This window comes from Ranitomeya imitator, chromosome 2, assembly GCF_032444005.1.
Source record: "Ranitomeya imitator isolate aRanImi1 chromosome 2, aRanImi1.pri, whole genome shotgun sequence".
NCBI classification, from domain to species: Eukaryota; Metazoa; Chordata; class Amphibia; order Anura; family Dendrobatidae; genus Ranitomeya; species Ranitomeya imitator.
In genome coordinates, this window is record NC_091283.1 from 741,605,309 (window position 1) to 741,619,590 (window position 14,282).

General features: G+C 41.6%; 1 protein-coding gene across 1 annotated transcript in view; it reads left to right on the plus strand.

Annotated features, from left to right (window-relative positions):
• LOC138665605 (cGMP-dependent protein kinase 2-like) overlaps window positions 1-14,072 on the plus strand; it is a 340,073-nt gene extending 326,001 nt beyond the window's left edge. The window contains exon 19 of the mRNA XM_069753231.1: window positions 11,226-14,072. Coding sequence (XP_069609332.1) covers window positions 11,226-11,321 — 96 coding nt within the window. The 3' untranslated portion in view covers window positions 11,322-14,072. The remainder of the gene's footprint in view (window positions 1-11,225) is intronic.
• The last annotated feature ends 210 nt before the right edge of the window (window positions 14,073-14,282 follow it).

The window sequence follows — 14,282 nt, forward strand, 5'->3', positions numbered from 1 at the left end:
ATTTCTTCCTCCATCTTTTTTGATGATCGGCATTTGTTTATTGGTAAACGTGGAACTATTGAGGTTGAAAAGATTGACAATATCTAACTATAGGATTAAAAAAATATATGGTAAAAGAAAAATGGCAAAGGATGAAGTAATTTAAATGAAAAAATGCAGGTCCTAGTAGGCCTGCTTGCCTCCAGTAAGTTTATAAGTCAGCTTTAGTTCTTAGGTGACATAGAGCTTGTTGTGATGGAGGACACAAATCAAAAACCTAGCTATGTTTGTGGCTCTGTCAGCCATGATAGTGGGGTCACTAGCAAAGGCAGCCAAGGTGCTAGTGACACTCAGAGTCAAGGTGGAAGACAGGTGTGGAGAAAGGAGTTCAGCACATTTCCCACACTGAGGCAACTGTCACTCTAGTCAAGGATGATGATGATGACTGTGTGGTGAACAAGACCAAGAAAACCAGATTGTATTGCCAAGGAGGTGATGTCATCAGGGTTGGAAAGTGTCCCAGGGTCATATATGTTTGCTCTGTGCTCAGCTCAAGTGCAGGTGATGTCTTGTTCTGCATTCAGCCTATGAGCAGGTGATGCTGTTGGTGAAGGAGGCTCAGTGCCTGGAAGCTCTATTCACGGTCAAGGATGATGACAAGTCCTACGTGCAGGCTTGTCGGATATGTTCTCCCTCTGCTGCAAACCATCAAATCTTTTGCATTTTAAACCATGGACATCTAGGCTAGAAACTATGGTTCACTATCCTATCAGCACATGAAGTGACACACCTGCTTATATGAGAACAGCAAGCTGTCAAGCAATATTAGCAAAGCTCGAGTTGTCAGCCTATCTTTTTCTCTAACTACTAATAATTCTGACCAAAAACAGAAATATGGATCACAGAGCAATTAAAATTTTAAATTTTATTAATGATTATATTATAAAAAAGACAATTTTCATCATGATTTTAATATATAAATACATAAAAATCATGAAAAACAGAAAAAACAGGGTTAAAGTGACACCAAGTGACACGTCCAATAGGTGGTCAAAACAGTGCAAAGGGCATACCATAAATTAATAAACAGCTAAGCCGATAATAATATTGAATAATATTGATATATAACAGGCCATAGGCTACAAGAGCATATATGTGCAAAAAAGGCAAATAATAAATATAAATATTAAATAGCCTGCACACAATTACCAACTGCAAGGGATTTAGAAAAGGGGGCCCCCTTAAACAATGTGATACCCGCAAATGCAGAATGTACAGAGCACCCCATCAAAAATATATAATGCAGATATGTCACGCCATAGCCAGATATTGAGGGATACAATTGTGATTGAAATCCCTAAAAAAGCACGCTGAAAATTAAGGATCAATCAAATAATGCCCATAATAGACAAACCTTGAAAGAAGGACGTGAAGAACAACTACCATCCCCAATTACTGCTTGTCACACTACTCCTTTTCCATAGAACTATATATCCATTTCTGATTGTGTGGCAAGAAAACATGTGTACCCTCCCAGTCAGATGCTTGTTATCCCCTTTATATTTTTATTTAAAAAAAAAACCTCACACATATGCAACATATGCAACAGGAGAAGGAGAGAGAACAGCAAATTCCACATGATTATTGCTGTCCTGGGGTTGACAGTTAAGGTCAATGCTACCTGCAGAATGATGTGCAGGAGAGTGAGGAGGAGAAGTGTTGTGAATTCTGTGGTCAAGCACCCTCCTGTGGTCATGAGTGGTACTGCGGCTGGTTCTGTCTATGAGCTTCCTCTGGTGGATGTAAGTGGAGCTGAGGCTTCTGAGTTTCCTTCCTCAGGTGACGAGGTTAAGTCGTTAGGTGCTGCTCTATTTAACTCCACCTAGTTCTTTGTTCCTGGCCTCCAGTCAATGTTCCAGTATTGGTCTTGCTCTCTCCTGGATCGTTCTTGTGGCCTGTCTGCCCTGCATAAGCTAAGTTCTGCTTGTGTTACTTTTGTTTGCTATTTTTTCTGTCCAGCTTGCTATATTGGTTTTTCTTGCTTGCTGGAAGCTCTGGGACGCAGAGGGAGCACCTCCGTGCCGTTAGTCGGTACGGAGGGTCTTTTTGCGCCCTCTGCGTGGTTGTTTGTAGGTTTTTGTGCTGACCGCAAAGCTATCTTTCCTATCCTCGGTCTATTCAGTAAGTCGGGCCTCACTTTGCTAAAACCTATTTCATCTCTGTGTTTGTGTTTTCATCTTTTCTCACAGTCATTATATGTGGGGGGCTGCCTTTTCCTTTGGGGAATTTCTCTGAGGCAAGGTAGGCTTATTTTTCTATCTTCAGGGCTAGCTAGTTTCTCAGGCTGTGCCCGAGGCGCCTAGGTCTGGTCAGGAGCGCTCCACGGCTACCTGTAGTGTGGTGTTATAGGATTAGGGATTGCGGTCAGCAGAGTTCCCACGTCTCAGAGCTTGTCCTATGTTATTAGTAACTATCAGGTCACTTGTGTGCTCTTAACCACCAGGTCCATTGTGTCTCTGAATCACTAGATCATAACAGTACTGGAGGCCCAAAGTACTAATGCTTCTCAATAGAGGGAAAAGAGGAGTTCTGAGACCATTTTTTTTTCTCTGCACTGTGTTTTGTCTTTCTTTTCCCCTAGACATTTGGGTGGTTCAGGACACAGGTGTAGTGATGGACATTAAAGGTTTGTCTTCTTGTGTGGATAATCTCACTGCAAGAGTACAAAAAATTCAAGACATTATGGTTCAGAAATCTATGTTAGAACCTAGGATTCCTATTCCTGAGTTATTTTCTGGAGATAGAGCTAAGTTTCTGAATTTCAAAAATAATTGCAAACTGTTTCTGGCTTTGAAACCCCGCTCCTCTGGTGACCCAGTACAACAAGTTAAGATCATTATTTCTTTATTACGTGGCGACCCTCAAGACTGGGCATTTTCCCTTGCGCCAGGAGATCCTGCATTATGTAATATTGTTGCGTTTTTTCTGGCGCTCCGATTGCTTTATGATGAACCTAATTCAGTGGATCAGGCAGAGAAAAATTTGCTGGCTCTGTGTCAGGGTCAGGATGAGGTAGAGATATATTGTCAGAAGTTTAGGAAGTGGTCTGTGCTCACTCAATGGAATGAATGTGCGCTGGCAGCAATTTTCAGAAAGGGTCTCTCTGAAGCCCTTAAGGATGTCATGGTGGGATTTCCTATGCCTGCTGGTCTGAATGAGTCTATGTCTTTGGCCATTCAGATCGATCGACGCTTACGTGAGCGTAAAACTGTGCACCATTTGGCGGTATTATCTGAGTATAAACCTGAACCTATGCAATGTGATAGGACTTTGACCAGAGCTGAACGGCAAGAACACAGACGTCGGAATGGGCTGTGTTTTTACTGTGGTGATTCCACTCATGCTATTTCCGATTGTCCTAAGCGCACTAAGCGGTTCGCTAGGTCTGCCACCATTGGTACGGTACAGTCGAAATTTCTTTTGTCCGTTACTTTGATCTGCTCTTTGTCATCCTATTCTGTCATGGCATTTGTGGATTCAGGAGCTGCCCTGAATTTGATGGACTTGGAGTTTGCTAGGCGCTGTGGGTTTTTCTTGGAGCCCTTGCAGTATCCTATTCCATTGAGAGGAATTGATGCTACGCCTTTGGCCAAGAATAAGCCTCAGAATTGGACCCAACTTACCATGTGCATGGCTCCTGCGCATCAGGAGGATATTCGCTTTCTGGTGTTGCAGAATCTGCATGATGTGGTCGTGTTGGGGTTGCCATGGCTACAAGTCCATAACCCAGTATTGGATTGGAAGTCTATGTCTGTGTCCAGCTGGGGTTGTCAGGGGGTACATGGTGATGTTCCATTTCTGTCTATTTCATCATCCACCCCTTCTGAGGTCCCAGAGTTCTTGTCGGATTACCGGGATGTATTTGATGAGCCCAAGTCCAGTGCCCTACCTCCGCATAGGGATTGCGATTGTGCTATCGATTTGATTCCTGGTAGTAAGTTTCCTAAATGACGACTGTTTAATTTGTCTGTGCCTGAGCACACCGCTATGCGGAGTTACGTAAAGGAATCCTTGGAGAAGGGTCATATTCGCCCGTCGTCGTCGCCATTGGGAGCAGGGTTCTTTTTTGTGGCCAAGAAGGATGGTTCGTTGAGACCTTTTATTGATTATCGCCTTCTAAATAAAATCACAGTCAAATTTCAGTACCCCTTGCCGCTGCTGTCTGATTTGTTTGCTCGGATTAAGGGGGCTTGTTGGTTCACCAAGATAGATCTTCGTGGTGCGTATAATCTTGTGCGTATTAAACAGGGCGATGAATGGAAAACAGCGTTTAATACGCTCGAGGGCCATTTTGAGTACCTGGTTATGCCATTTGGGCTTTCCAATGCTCCATCAGTATTTCAGTCCTTTATGCATGACATCTTCCGAGAGTACCTGGATAAATTCCTGATTGTATACTTGGATGATATTTTGGTCTTCTCGGATGATTGGGAGTCTCACGTGAAGCAGGTTAGAATGGTGTTCCAGGTCCTGCGTGCGAATTCTTTGTTTGTGAAGGGGTCAAAGTGTCTCTTTGGTGTTCAGAAGGTTTCATTTTTGGGTTTCATTTTTTCCCCTTCTACTATCGAGATGGACCCTGTTAAAGTCCAGGCCATTTATGATTGGACTCAGCCGACATCTCTGAAGAGTCTGCAAAAGTTCCTGGGCTTTGCTAATTTTTATCGTCGCTTCATCAATAATTTTTCTAGTATTGCCAAACCGTTGACTGATTTAACCAAGAAGGGTGCTGATGTGGTCAATTGGTCTTCTGCTGCTGTGTAAGCTTTTCAGGAGTTGAAGCGTCGTTTTTCTTCCGCCCCGGTGTTGTGCCAACCTGATGTTTCGCTCCCGTTCCAGGTCGAGGTTGATGTTTCTGAGATTGGAGCAGGGGCTGTTTTGTCGCAAAGAAGTTCTGATGGCTCGGTGATGAAACCATGTGCCTTCTTTTCCAGGAAGTTTTCGCCTGCTGAGCGTAATTATGATGTTGGCAATCGAGAGTTGCTGGCCATGAAGTGGGCATTCGAGGAGTGGCGTCATTGGCTTGAAGGAGCTAAGCATCGCGTGGTGGTCTTGACTGATCACAAGAACTTGACTTATCTCGAGTCTGCCAAACGGTTGAACCCTAGACAGGCTCGTTGGTCGCTGTTTTTCTCCCGTTTTGACTTTGTGGTTTCGTACCTTCCGGGCTCTAAAAATGTGAAGGCGGATGCCCTGTCTAGGAGTTTTGTGCCCGACTCTCCGGGTTTGCCTGAGCCGGCGGGTATTCTCAAGGAGGGGGTAATTTTGTCTGCCATCTCCCCTGATTTGCGGCGGGTGCTGCAAAAGTTTCAGGCTAATAGACCTGACCGTTGCCCAGCGGAGAAACTGTTTGTCCCTGATAAATGGACGAGTAGAGTTATCTCTGAGGTTCATTGTTCAGTGTTGGCTGGTCATCCTGGAATCTTTGGTACCAGAGATTTGGTGGCTAGATCCTTTTGGTGGCCGTCTCTGTCACGGGATGTGCGTTCGTTTGTGCAGTCCTGTGGGATTTGTGCTCGGGCTAAGCCCTGCTGTTCTCGTGCCAGTGGGTTGCTTTTGCCCTTGCCGGTCCCGAAGAGGCCCTGGACACATATCTCTATGGATTTTATTTCGGATCTCCCTGTCTCTCAAAAAATGTCGGTCATTTGGGTGGTTTGTGATCGCTTCTCTAAGATGGTCCATTTGGTACCCTTGTCTAAATTGCCTTCCTCCTCTGATTTGGTGCCATTGTTTTTCCAGCATGTGGTTCGTTTACATGGCATTCCGGAGAACATCGTTTCTGACAGAGGTTCCCAGTTTGTTTTGAGGTTTTGGCGAGCCTTTTGTGCTAGGATGGGCATTGATTTGTCTTTTTCCTCGGCTTTCCATCCTCAGACAAATGGTCAAACTGAACGAACCAATCAGACCTTGGAAACATATCTGAGATGTTTTGTTTCTGCTGATCAGGATGATTGGGTGTCCTTTTTGCCTTTGGCTGAGTTCGCCCTTAATAATCGGGCCAGCTCGGCTACTCTGGTTTCGCCGTTTTTCTGCAATTCTGGTTTCCATCCTCGTTTCTCTTCAGGGCAGGTTGAGTATTCTGACTGTCCTGGTGTGGATACTGTGGTGGATAGGTTGCAGCAGATTTGGACTCATGTAGTGGACAATTTGACATTGTCCCAGGAGAAGGCTCAACGTTTCGCTAACCGCAGACGCTGTGTGGGTCCCCGACTTCGTGTTGGGGATTTGGTTTGGTTGTCGTCTCGTTATATTCCTATGAAAGTTTCCTCTCCTAAGTTTAAGCCTCGTTTCATTGGTCCATATAGGATTTCTGAGGTTCTTAATCCTGTGTCTTTTCGTTTGACCCTTCCAGCTTCTTTTTCCATCCATAATGTATTCCATAGGTCATTGTTGCGGAGATACGTGGCACCGGTGGTTCCATCCGTTGATCCTCCTGCTCCGGTTTTGGTTGAGGGGGAGTTGGAGTATATTGTGGAAAAGATTTTGGATTCTCGTATTTCGAGACGGAAACTCCAGTACCTGGTTAAGTGGAAGGGTTATGGTCAGGAAGATAATTCCTGGGTTTTTGCCTCTGATGTTCATGCTGCCGATCTGGTTCGTGCCTTTCATTTGGCTCATCCTGGTCGGCCTGGGGGCTCTGGTGAGGGTTCGGTGACCCCTCCTCAAGGGGGGGGTACTGTTGTGAATTCTGTTGTCAAGCTCCCTCCTGTGGTCATGAGTGGTACTGCGGCTGGTTCTGTCTATGAGCTTCTTCTGGTGGATGTGAGTGGAGCTGAGGCTTCTGAGTTTCCTTCCTCAGGTGACGAGGTTAAGTCGTTAGGTGCTGCTCTATTTAACTCCACCTAGTTCTTTGTTCCTGGCCTCCAGTCAATGTTCCAGTATTGGTCTTGCTCTCTCCTGGATCGTTCTTGTGGCCTGTCTGCCCTGCATAAGCTAAGTTCTGCTTGTGTTACTTTTGTTTGCTATTTTTTCTGTCCAGCTTGCTATATTGGTTTTTCTTGCTTGCTGGAAGCTCTGGGACGCAGAGGGAGCACCTCCGTGCCGTTAGTCGGTACAGAGGGTCTTTTTGCGCCCTCTGCGTGGTTGTTTGTAGGTTTTTGTGCTGACCGCAAAGCTATCTTTCCTATCCTCGGTCTATTCAGTAAGTCAGGCCTCACTTTGCTAAAACCTATTTAATCTCTGTGTTTGTGTTTTCATCTTTTCTCACAGTCATTATATGTGGGGGGCTGCCTTTTCCTTTGGGGAATTTCTCTGAGGCAAGGTAGGCTTATTTTTCTATCTTCAGGGCTAGCTAGTTTCTCAGGCTGTGCCCGAGGCGCCTAGGTCTGGTCAGGAGCGCTCCACGGCTACCTCTAGTGTGGTGTTATAGGATTAGGGATTGCGGTCAGCAGAGTTCCCACGTCTCAGAGCTTGTCCTATGTTATTAGTAACTATCAGGTCATTTGTGTGCTCTTAACCACCAGGTCCATTGTGTCTCTGAATCACCAGACCATAACAGAGAAGCAGACATCAATCTCTGTAGATAAACCTCTAAGCTCCAAACACCACGCTCCTTCCAACTTCAAACCAGGCAGCAGAACTGATCACTGACAACAGCTGTAGTCAATGCTGAGTCTATATAGGAGAGGAGATTACAAACACCAATTCAGCTGAGAGACCAGCTCTCAGCAACTTCAGCAACAAGATTTAACTCCTGCCCTGCTGGCACAAGACAGCCAGGTCAGAATTCAGGAGAAGAGCTTCTGTTCATCGTGTGTGAATGAGGCCCAGAGCGCTGCGGTTCTCTGGAACCTCTCTGTTGCGGTAGCCCCGTGACAGTAAGTCTGTTTTCCTTTAATCCCATCAGCAGTACAACAGAGATGGTTTTCTTTTGCTCTACTCACCTATAAGAAAGGTGAATATTTTAAGGTGAAATTTTTAATTGACACTTGAACACTAAATAAGGTGCCCTAGACTATGTACACTAGTGTATTTTAACTTTTATCAGCAGACTGAGTTAGCTCATTATAGAGATGTAGCCTTGAGCTGCTGATGGGACTAAGAGAAAAAATAGCTACATACCAAATCATCACTTCCTTTATGTCCCTTTCAGCAACACAAATGATAAAGATGTAGCATGTAACTCCCTAGAGGGGGTTGTACTTCACATATATCAAAATTCACTGCCAAAGGCAATCTTTTCTGTGGATTTCTACATGACGTCATACAAGGAGTACGCAAACGTACTAACAGTGGCCAAGAGAGGTCAGTCTATATATTTGCTCTATTGACGCAAGGAGCGTAATAAAATACTTGAGAATGGGACTCTACATCGCAAGAATCTTATTGAATTGTTGAAATGTAAGACTGCAACAGCTTTCTTTTAAAGAGGTGTTTTACATAATTTTGGGTTCAATAATTATAAAACCTCAGCATGACCAGTTTTGGATGGAATATATGGTTCTGAATAAACCGAGGCGCATTCATCCTTACAGCAGTGGTTTAGCTAAATTGATTTCCCTCAAGGGCTCAAAGTGAGACCCACACATTTGAAGACTTTTGGTCCCTGCATCATGCAGAAATTACCCCTTTGTTTACGGAAGCAACCGACATTTTCTGTTTCAATAGGATGAAATAGTCCCTTGGAACTTAGTAGAACATTATGGATTTCTCAAGCAAATTGACAAAATTGGCTTCCTGTACCTGTAGGCTATAGATTTTCCCATATTCTGCATGAATATGTGAAAAAAAACCTTTACTCAGCTAGTACAAAATTATGACTGAGAGGTGTGACCATTCAATACTTTTTCTACTGGAAAAAAAGAACCAAAGGGGTTGACATAACATAAACCAGAAGGTCCAGTATCACTTGTTAGTATGCAACTCTTACATGCTATAAGTAAAAAGACAGAAAATTAAGCAAAATACCTGAAAGATGTTGAGGCTGAAAGACATTGCATGTTCTTAGGATATAGACCCTCTCATCCCTTGGCATCACAGACTTGGCCCTATCCTGGATCTCATCATACCTAACAGACCGGACATTCAGCGTCTCCCACTCACACACCACCTCCTCACCTCGCCCCCTATCTGTCGGAGCCCCCAAAAGGTTCAGTCCTAGGACCCCTGCTCTTCTCCATTTACACCTTTGGCCTGGGACATCTCGTAGAATCTCATGGCTTTCAGTATCATCTCTATGCTGATGACACACAGATCTACATCTCTGGACCAGATATCACCTCCCTACTAACCAGAATCCCTCAATGTCTGTCCACTATTTCATCCTTCTTCTCCGCTAGATTTCTGAAACTTAACATGGACAAAACAGAATTCATCATCTTTCTCCCATCTCACGTGACCCCCCCAACGAATCTATCCATTACAGTAAATGGCTGCCCACTCTCCCCAGTCCCACAAGCTCGCTGCCTTGGGGTAATCCTTGATGCTGATCTCTCCTTCAAACCACATATCCAAGCCCTTTCCACTTCCTGCCGACTTCAACTCAAAAATATTTCACAAATCCGTTCATTCCTCAACCAAGAATCTGCAAAAACCCTAGTCCATGCCCTCATCATCTCTCGCCTTGACTACTGCAACCTCCTGCTCTGTGGCCTCCCCTCTAACACTCTCGCACCCCTCCAATCTATTCTAAACTCTGCTGCCCAACTAATCCACCTGTCCCCCCCACTATTCCCCAGCTTCTCCCCTCTGCCAATCCCTTCACTGGCTCCCCATTGCCCAGAGACTCCAGTACAAAACCCTAACCATGATGTACAAAGCCATCCACAACCTGTCTCCTCAATACATCTGTGATTTCGTCGCCCGGTACTTACCTATATGCAACCTCCGATCCTCACAAGACCGCCTTCTCTACTCCCCTCTTATCTCCTCTTCCCACAATCGTATACAAGATTTCTCTCGCGTATCACCCCTACTCTGGAACCCTCTACCCCAACATATCAGACTCTCACCTACCATCGAAACTTTCAAAAAGAACCTGAAGACCTAGCTCTTCCGGCAAGCCTATAACCTGCAGTAACCATCGATCGACCAAACCGCTGCATGACCAGCTCTACCCTCGCCTACTGTATTCTCACCCATCCCTTGTAGATTGTGAGCCCTCGCGGGCAGGGTCCTCACTCCTCCTGTACCAGTTATGACTTGTATTGTTTAAGATTTTTGTACTTGTTTTTATTATGTATACCCCTCCTTACATGTAAAGCGCCATGGAATAAATGGCGCTATAACAATAAATAATAATAATATTATATCTAGAAAACTATTTTATTTGTCAAGATGTGCTCTACAGCAAAGTTGCTAGTTGTCTGCCTAGTTCTCAGAGGAGACTCTGGAAAAAGCTCCTGAATTCAATTTTCTAAATATTTTCTCATCTCTACATATGAATGCTGTGTTCAGTAATCCTCTTCATGATATATCAGCACTGAAGAAACAGGGAATTATGAAAATATGACTTATTGCCAAACTTTGAAAATAAATTCTGAAAAACAATTTTTAAACTTATTATTACATTCCAAAAACGCTCGCAACTGTTTTTAATTATGTAACCGCATAAAAACATTTTCCTATCTTGAGAAACTCCTATTATGCACAAATAAAACCCAACTGCATAGAAGAATCACAAACACTTTGCAGTCTTCCTCCTTTACAACTGGATTGTATAATATTAAGCTACATTGACTATGATGTATAATGTTGTAGATTGTAATTTTTCTCAGTATGATCAAAAAAAGTGAAATAGTGAATAATGGTCAGGGAAAGCAATTAAAGGGTTATTCCCAACATTTAAGGTTATCACTTATCCACAAGATTCAGTTGCCATCACCAGGCCCATAGCACTTTGGCGTGCATGCACAGATACCATTCAATTCACAGAGGGCTCTTATGAATCCAGTTTTTAGGATTTGTTGGGATACCAATGATCCCTGATCTGACTTTTACCATGCATTATCCAACCCGTGCTAAGCATTTGTAAATGAGTTGAAGATAACCACCAGGGAGCGATTTGGGCTCCATAGAAACCTAGTTGAGAAATAATATTTTAGAGGTTTTTTGTCTAACATGTCAATGGAAAGTTAGTTGTGTTAAAATTCCAACACAAATGTAAGATTTTGTCTTATTTTTATTTCTATGACTTTGTTAAATGTCCACGCATCATTTATAATTGCTTATGTTTGTTCTTATTCTACTAGATTAAGGGGATCACAGACCACAGCTATTTTGACAGCTTTCTCCCTGAAGTTGAAGATCCACCAGATGAGCTATCAGGATGGGACAAAAACTTCTGATATGGACATTAATCTATGGAATGGTGAAAAGACATAGCACCACTTGTATAACAATCATGCTTAGAAACTTCCAGAAGCTTAAAATTAAACTGAAAAACCTAAGAAGAACGAAGAATTAATAATTGGCTTACTATAAACACGCTATGTATTATTAAGACTCTAGGACTCTACTCTCGTTTAGATAAGCTGTCCCTTGATGCTTGGAGGAATGGCAGCCTTTTGTGATGTTGTGATATCACTTTCTCAGGAGTGCTTTTATTTGCACTTGTAGAAACAATGTAGGATAAATTAAGCAGTGCTTAATAGTTTTGCTGCTCTATGTTTTTTCCTGTTAATAAGAGTGCCCATGACCTTTCTGAATGTATGTGAGGCATCTACAACAAATGACACAAGCTCTTTTATTAGTTGCCTCTGCTAATTTCCTAATTTTGATTTCACATGAAAAGGATAAAGCATAAAAGTTTGCTTCATAAAATAGTTGACGGGGTATTTTTGTAATAGTTAAACTCTCATATGACTTTAAAGGTTGGCACAATAACAAGGCAGCACGTTGAAAGCGAAACCGCAGGAAGCTAACCTTGAGCTGTAGGCCTTGAGTCCTAATCACTAGGTGTCAAATATGTCATCACTTCCACATTCATTCGAAATACTGAAGAACCTGTATTTTTCTTGAAAATGAGGAGGAAATGTCTCTGAATGTGCCTTCTCTGTTAAGGGCTAAGAGAAGGACACAAGGGCTTTTTAGGACAGAATAGTGTGAACAGAAAGATGTGAAAACTTCAGATACAGGTTATTACTACAAAAATCTAAGATTTTTCTGTTCCGTTGCCTTTTTATCTGTAATATGTATCTTATTTTTAAATTTCTTTCATACCTTTACAATTCTTTATGGTATTACGAAGCACAGCACTCACCAAATTAGATGTTATTCAGTCTTTTATTATATTGTGCACATTTTTATTAACTCACTGGCCAACATGTATCAATACTGACTTATTTTGTGTCGCTCATTTTTTTCTTTGAAAAAGTTTCACTTAGAGACGTTTTTAACATTGCTCATATTTTGTTAATTTTTCTGCATTTTATATTAGAACATATGTGTCCTTTTAGTTTAGCTTTGTGGATTATATTTTATGACATCCTGCCTGCTTATGGAATCAAACCCTTTAAAAAGCCAACATTTAATGAGTATGGGGAAAATTATCCTCTCTTATCCATGTTCACGTGACCTACATAAGTTACAAAATGATGCTGCAAAATTAATAAATCAAGCACATACAGTATATTTCATTATTATCACCCCAAAATTTGCCCAAATAATCCATTTCCCATAGAAATTGAAGCATATAGACAATAATTTTTAGTGATGGAGGCTTACCATTTGTTTTAGCGCTGACCCCATAGTTATTGCTGGACAAACGTATGTATGAGTTTATTATTTAAGATGTATACAAGTTTGCCTGAATAATGCCTCTTTGAGAAAGATTGTTAATATGCACAGAATATGATAGAACTATTCTGTACTGTAAAAAAAAAATTGACTTCTTGTAGAAAAGGTCTATTGTAAAGGTTTTACTATATTTATAACCAGATTATTCAAATATTTCACATAATTAAAGAGAACATAATAACTGATTCATGCTGCTTGAATCACATGCAGCATGAATCTGAGACAAGCTACAAAATTATAGTACCGTGCAAAAGTTTTAAGCTGGTGTTGGAAACTGTTGCAGAAATAAATGCTTTAAAAATAGGGGTGTTACTAGTTTATTTTTATCAAGTGGCAAAATGATAAGTGAGTGAACGAGAGATAAATCTAAATTGAATCAATATTTGGTGTCACCACCCTTTCCTTTCAAAACAGCATCGATTCTTCTAGGTACATTGGAACACAGTTTTTGAAGGAACTTGGCAGGGAGGTTGTTCCAAACAGAATTGACCACAGATGTTCTGTAAATGTAGACATGTGAAAATCCTTAAGTTTCTTCACATAATCTCAAACATACTAGATCATATTGAGATCAGGACTCTGGGTTGGGGGCATATCATCACTTCCAGACCTCATTGTTCTTCTTTACACTGAAGATAGTTTTAATGACATTGGCTAAATGTTTGGGGTCGTTGTCCAGCTGCGGAAAACAAATTAAAGCCAATCATACATTAGGGATGGTATTGTCTAATCGGTATCAGCCTATATTTCTCAGCAAGGCTATATCCACAGAAGATCTGTGATAGTTCATAAAGATGTTTGGAACAACTTCCTTGCTGAGATCCTTCAAAAACTGTGTGCAAGCATACCTAGAATAATTGAGGCTTTGAAGGCAAAGTGAGGTCAACCAAATATTGATTTGATTTAGATTTTTTCTGTGGTTCATTCACGTAATTGTATTTTTTATCAATTAACAAAATGCCAGCACTTCTAGTATTCTTAATTTTCAGCATTTTTTACACACCTGCTTAAAACTTTTGCGCAGCACTGATATATTTTCTTCAACAATGAAATTGCAAAACCAAGAAAGAAAAGTCATGGCATTATGGAAATCACAGGATCGATAGACATGTTAATGATATGCAAATGCTGAAAAAACGGAAATAAAAATGTAAAAACACCTTGATATATTCAGTATTGATTATGAGGACTTTTAGTTTGCAGCATTTTCTCCACATCTGCCTAGAAAATTTGCACACTGCTGTATGTTTTAAGTCATAGTTAACAAGTTTTAAGTCAATAAAGATTTTTTTCATTTTTAATCTCTCGGATATACTTTTTTTGTTATGACTTTTATAGGAGCCACTTGATGCCTCACAACCTTCATCAGTGCACAGAAGAGTGGATTGCCCATATGTATAGATGTATAGCAGAGCAAACAACAAATATACATTGGAAAGTATAAGATGTATTTACGCTCTTTTATATACTAATATATGTTTTAATTTTAAATGCAGCAGTGTTTCACAGAA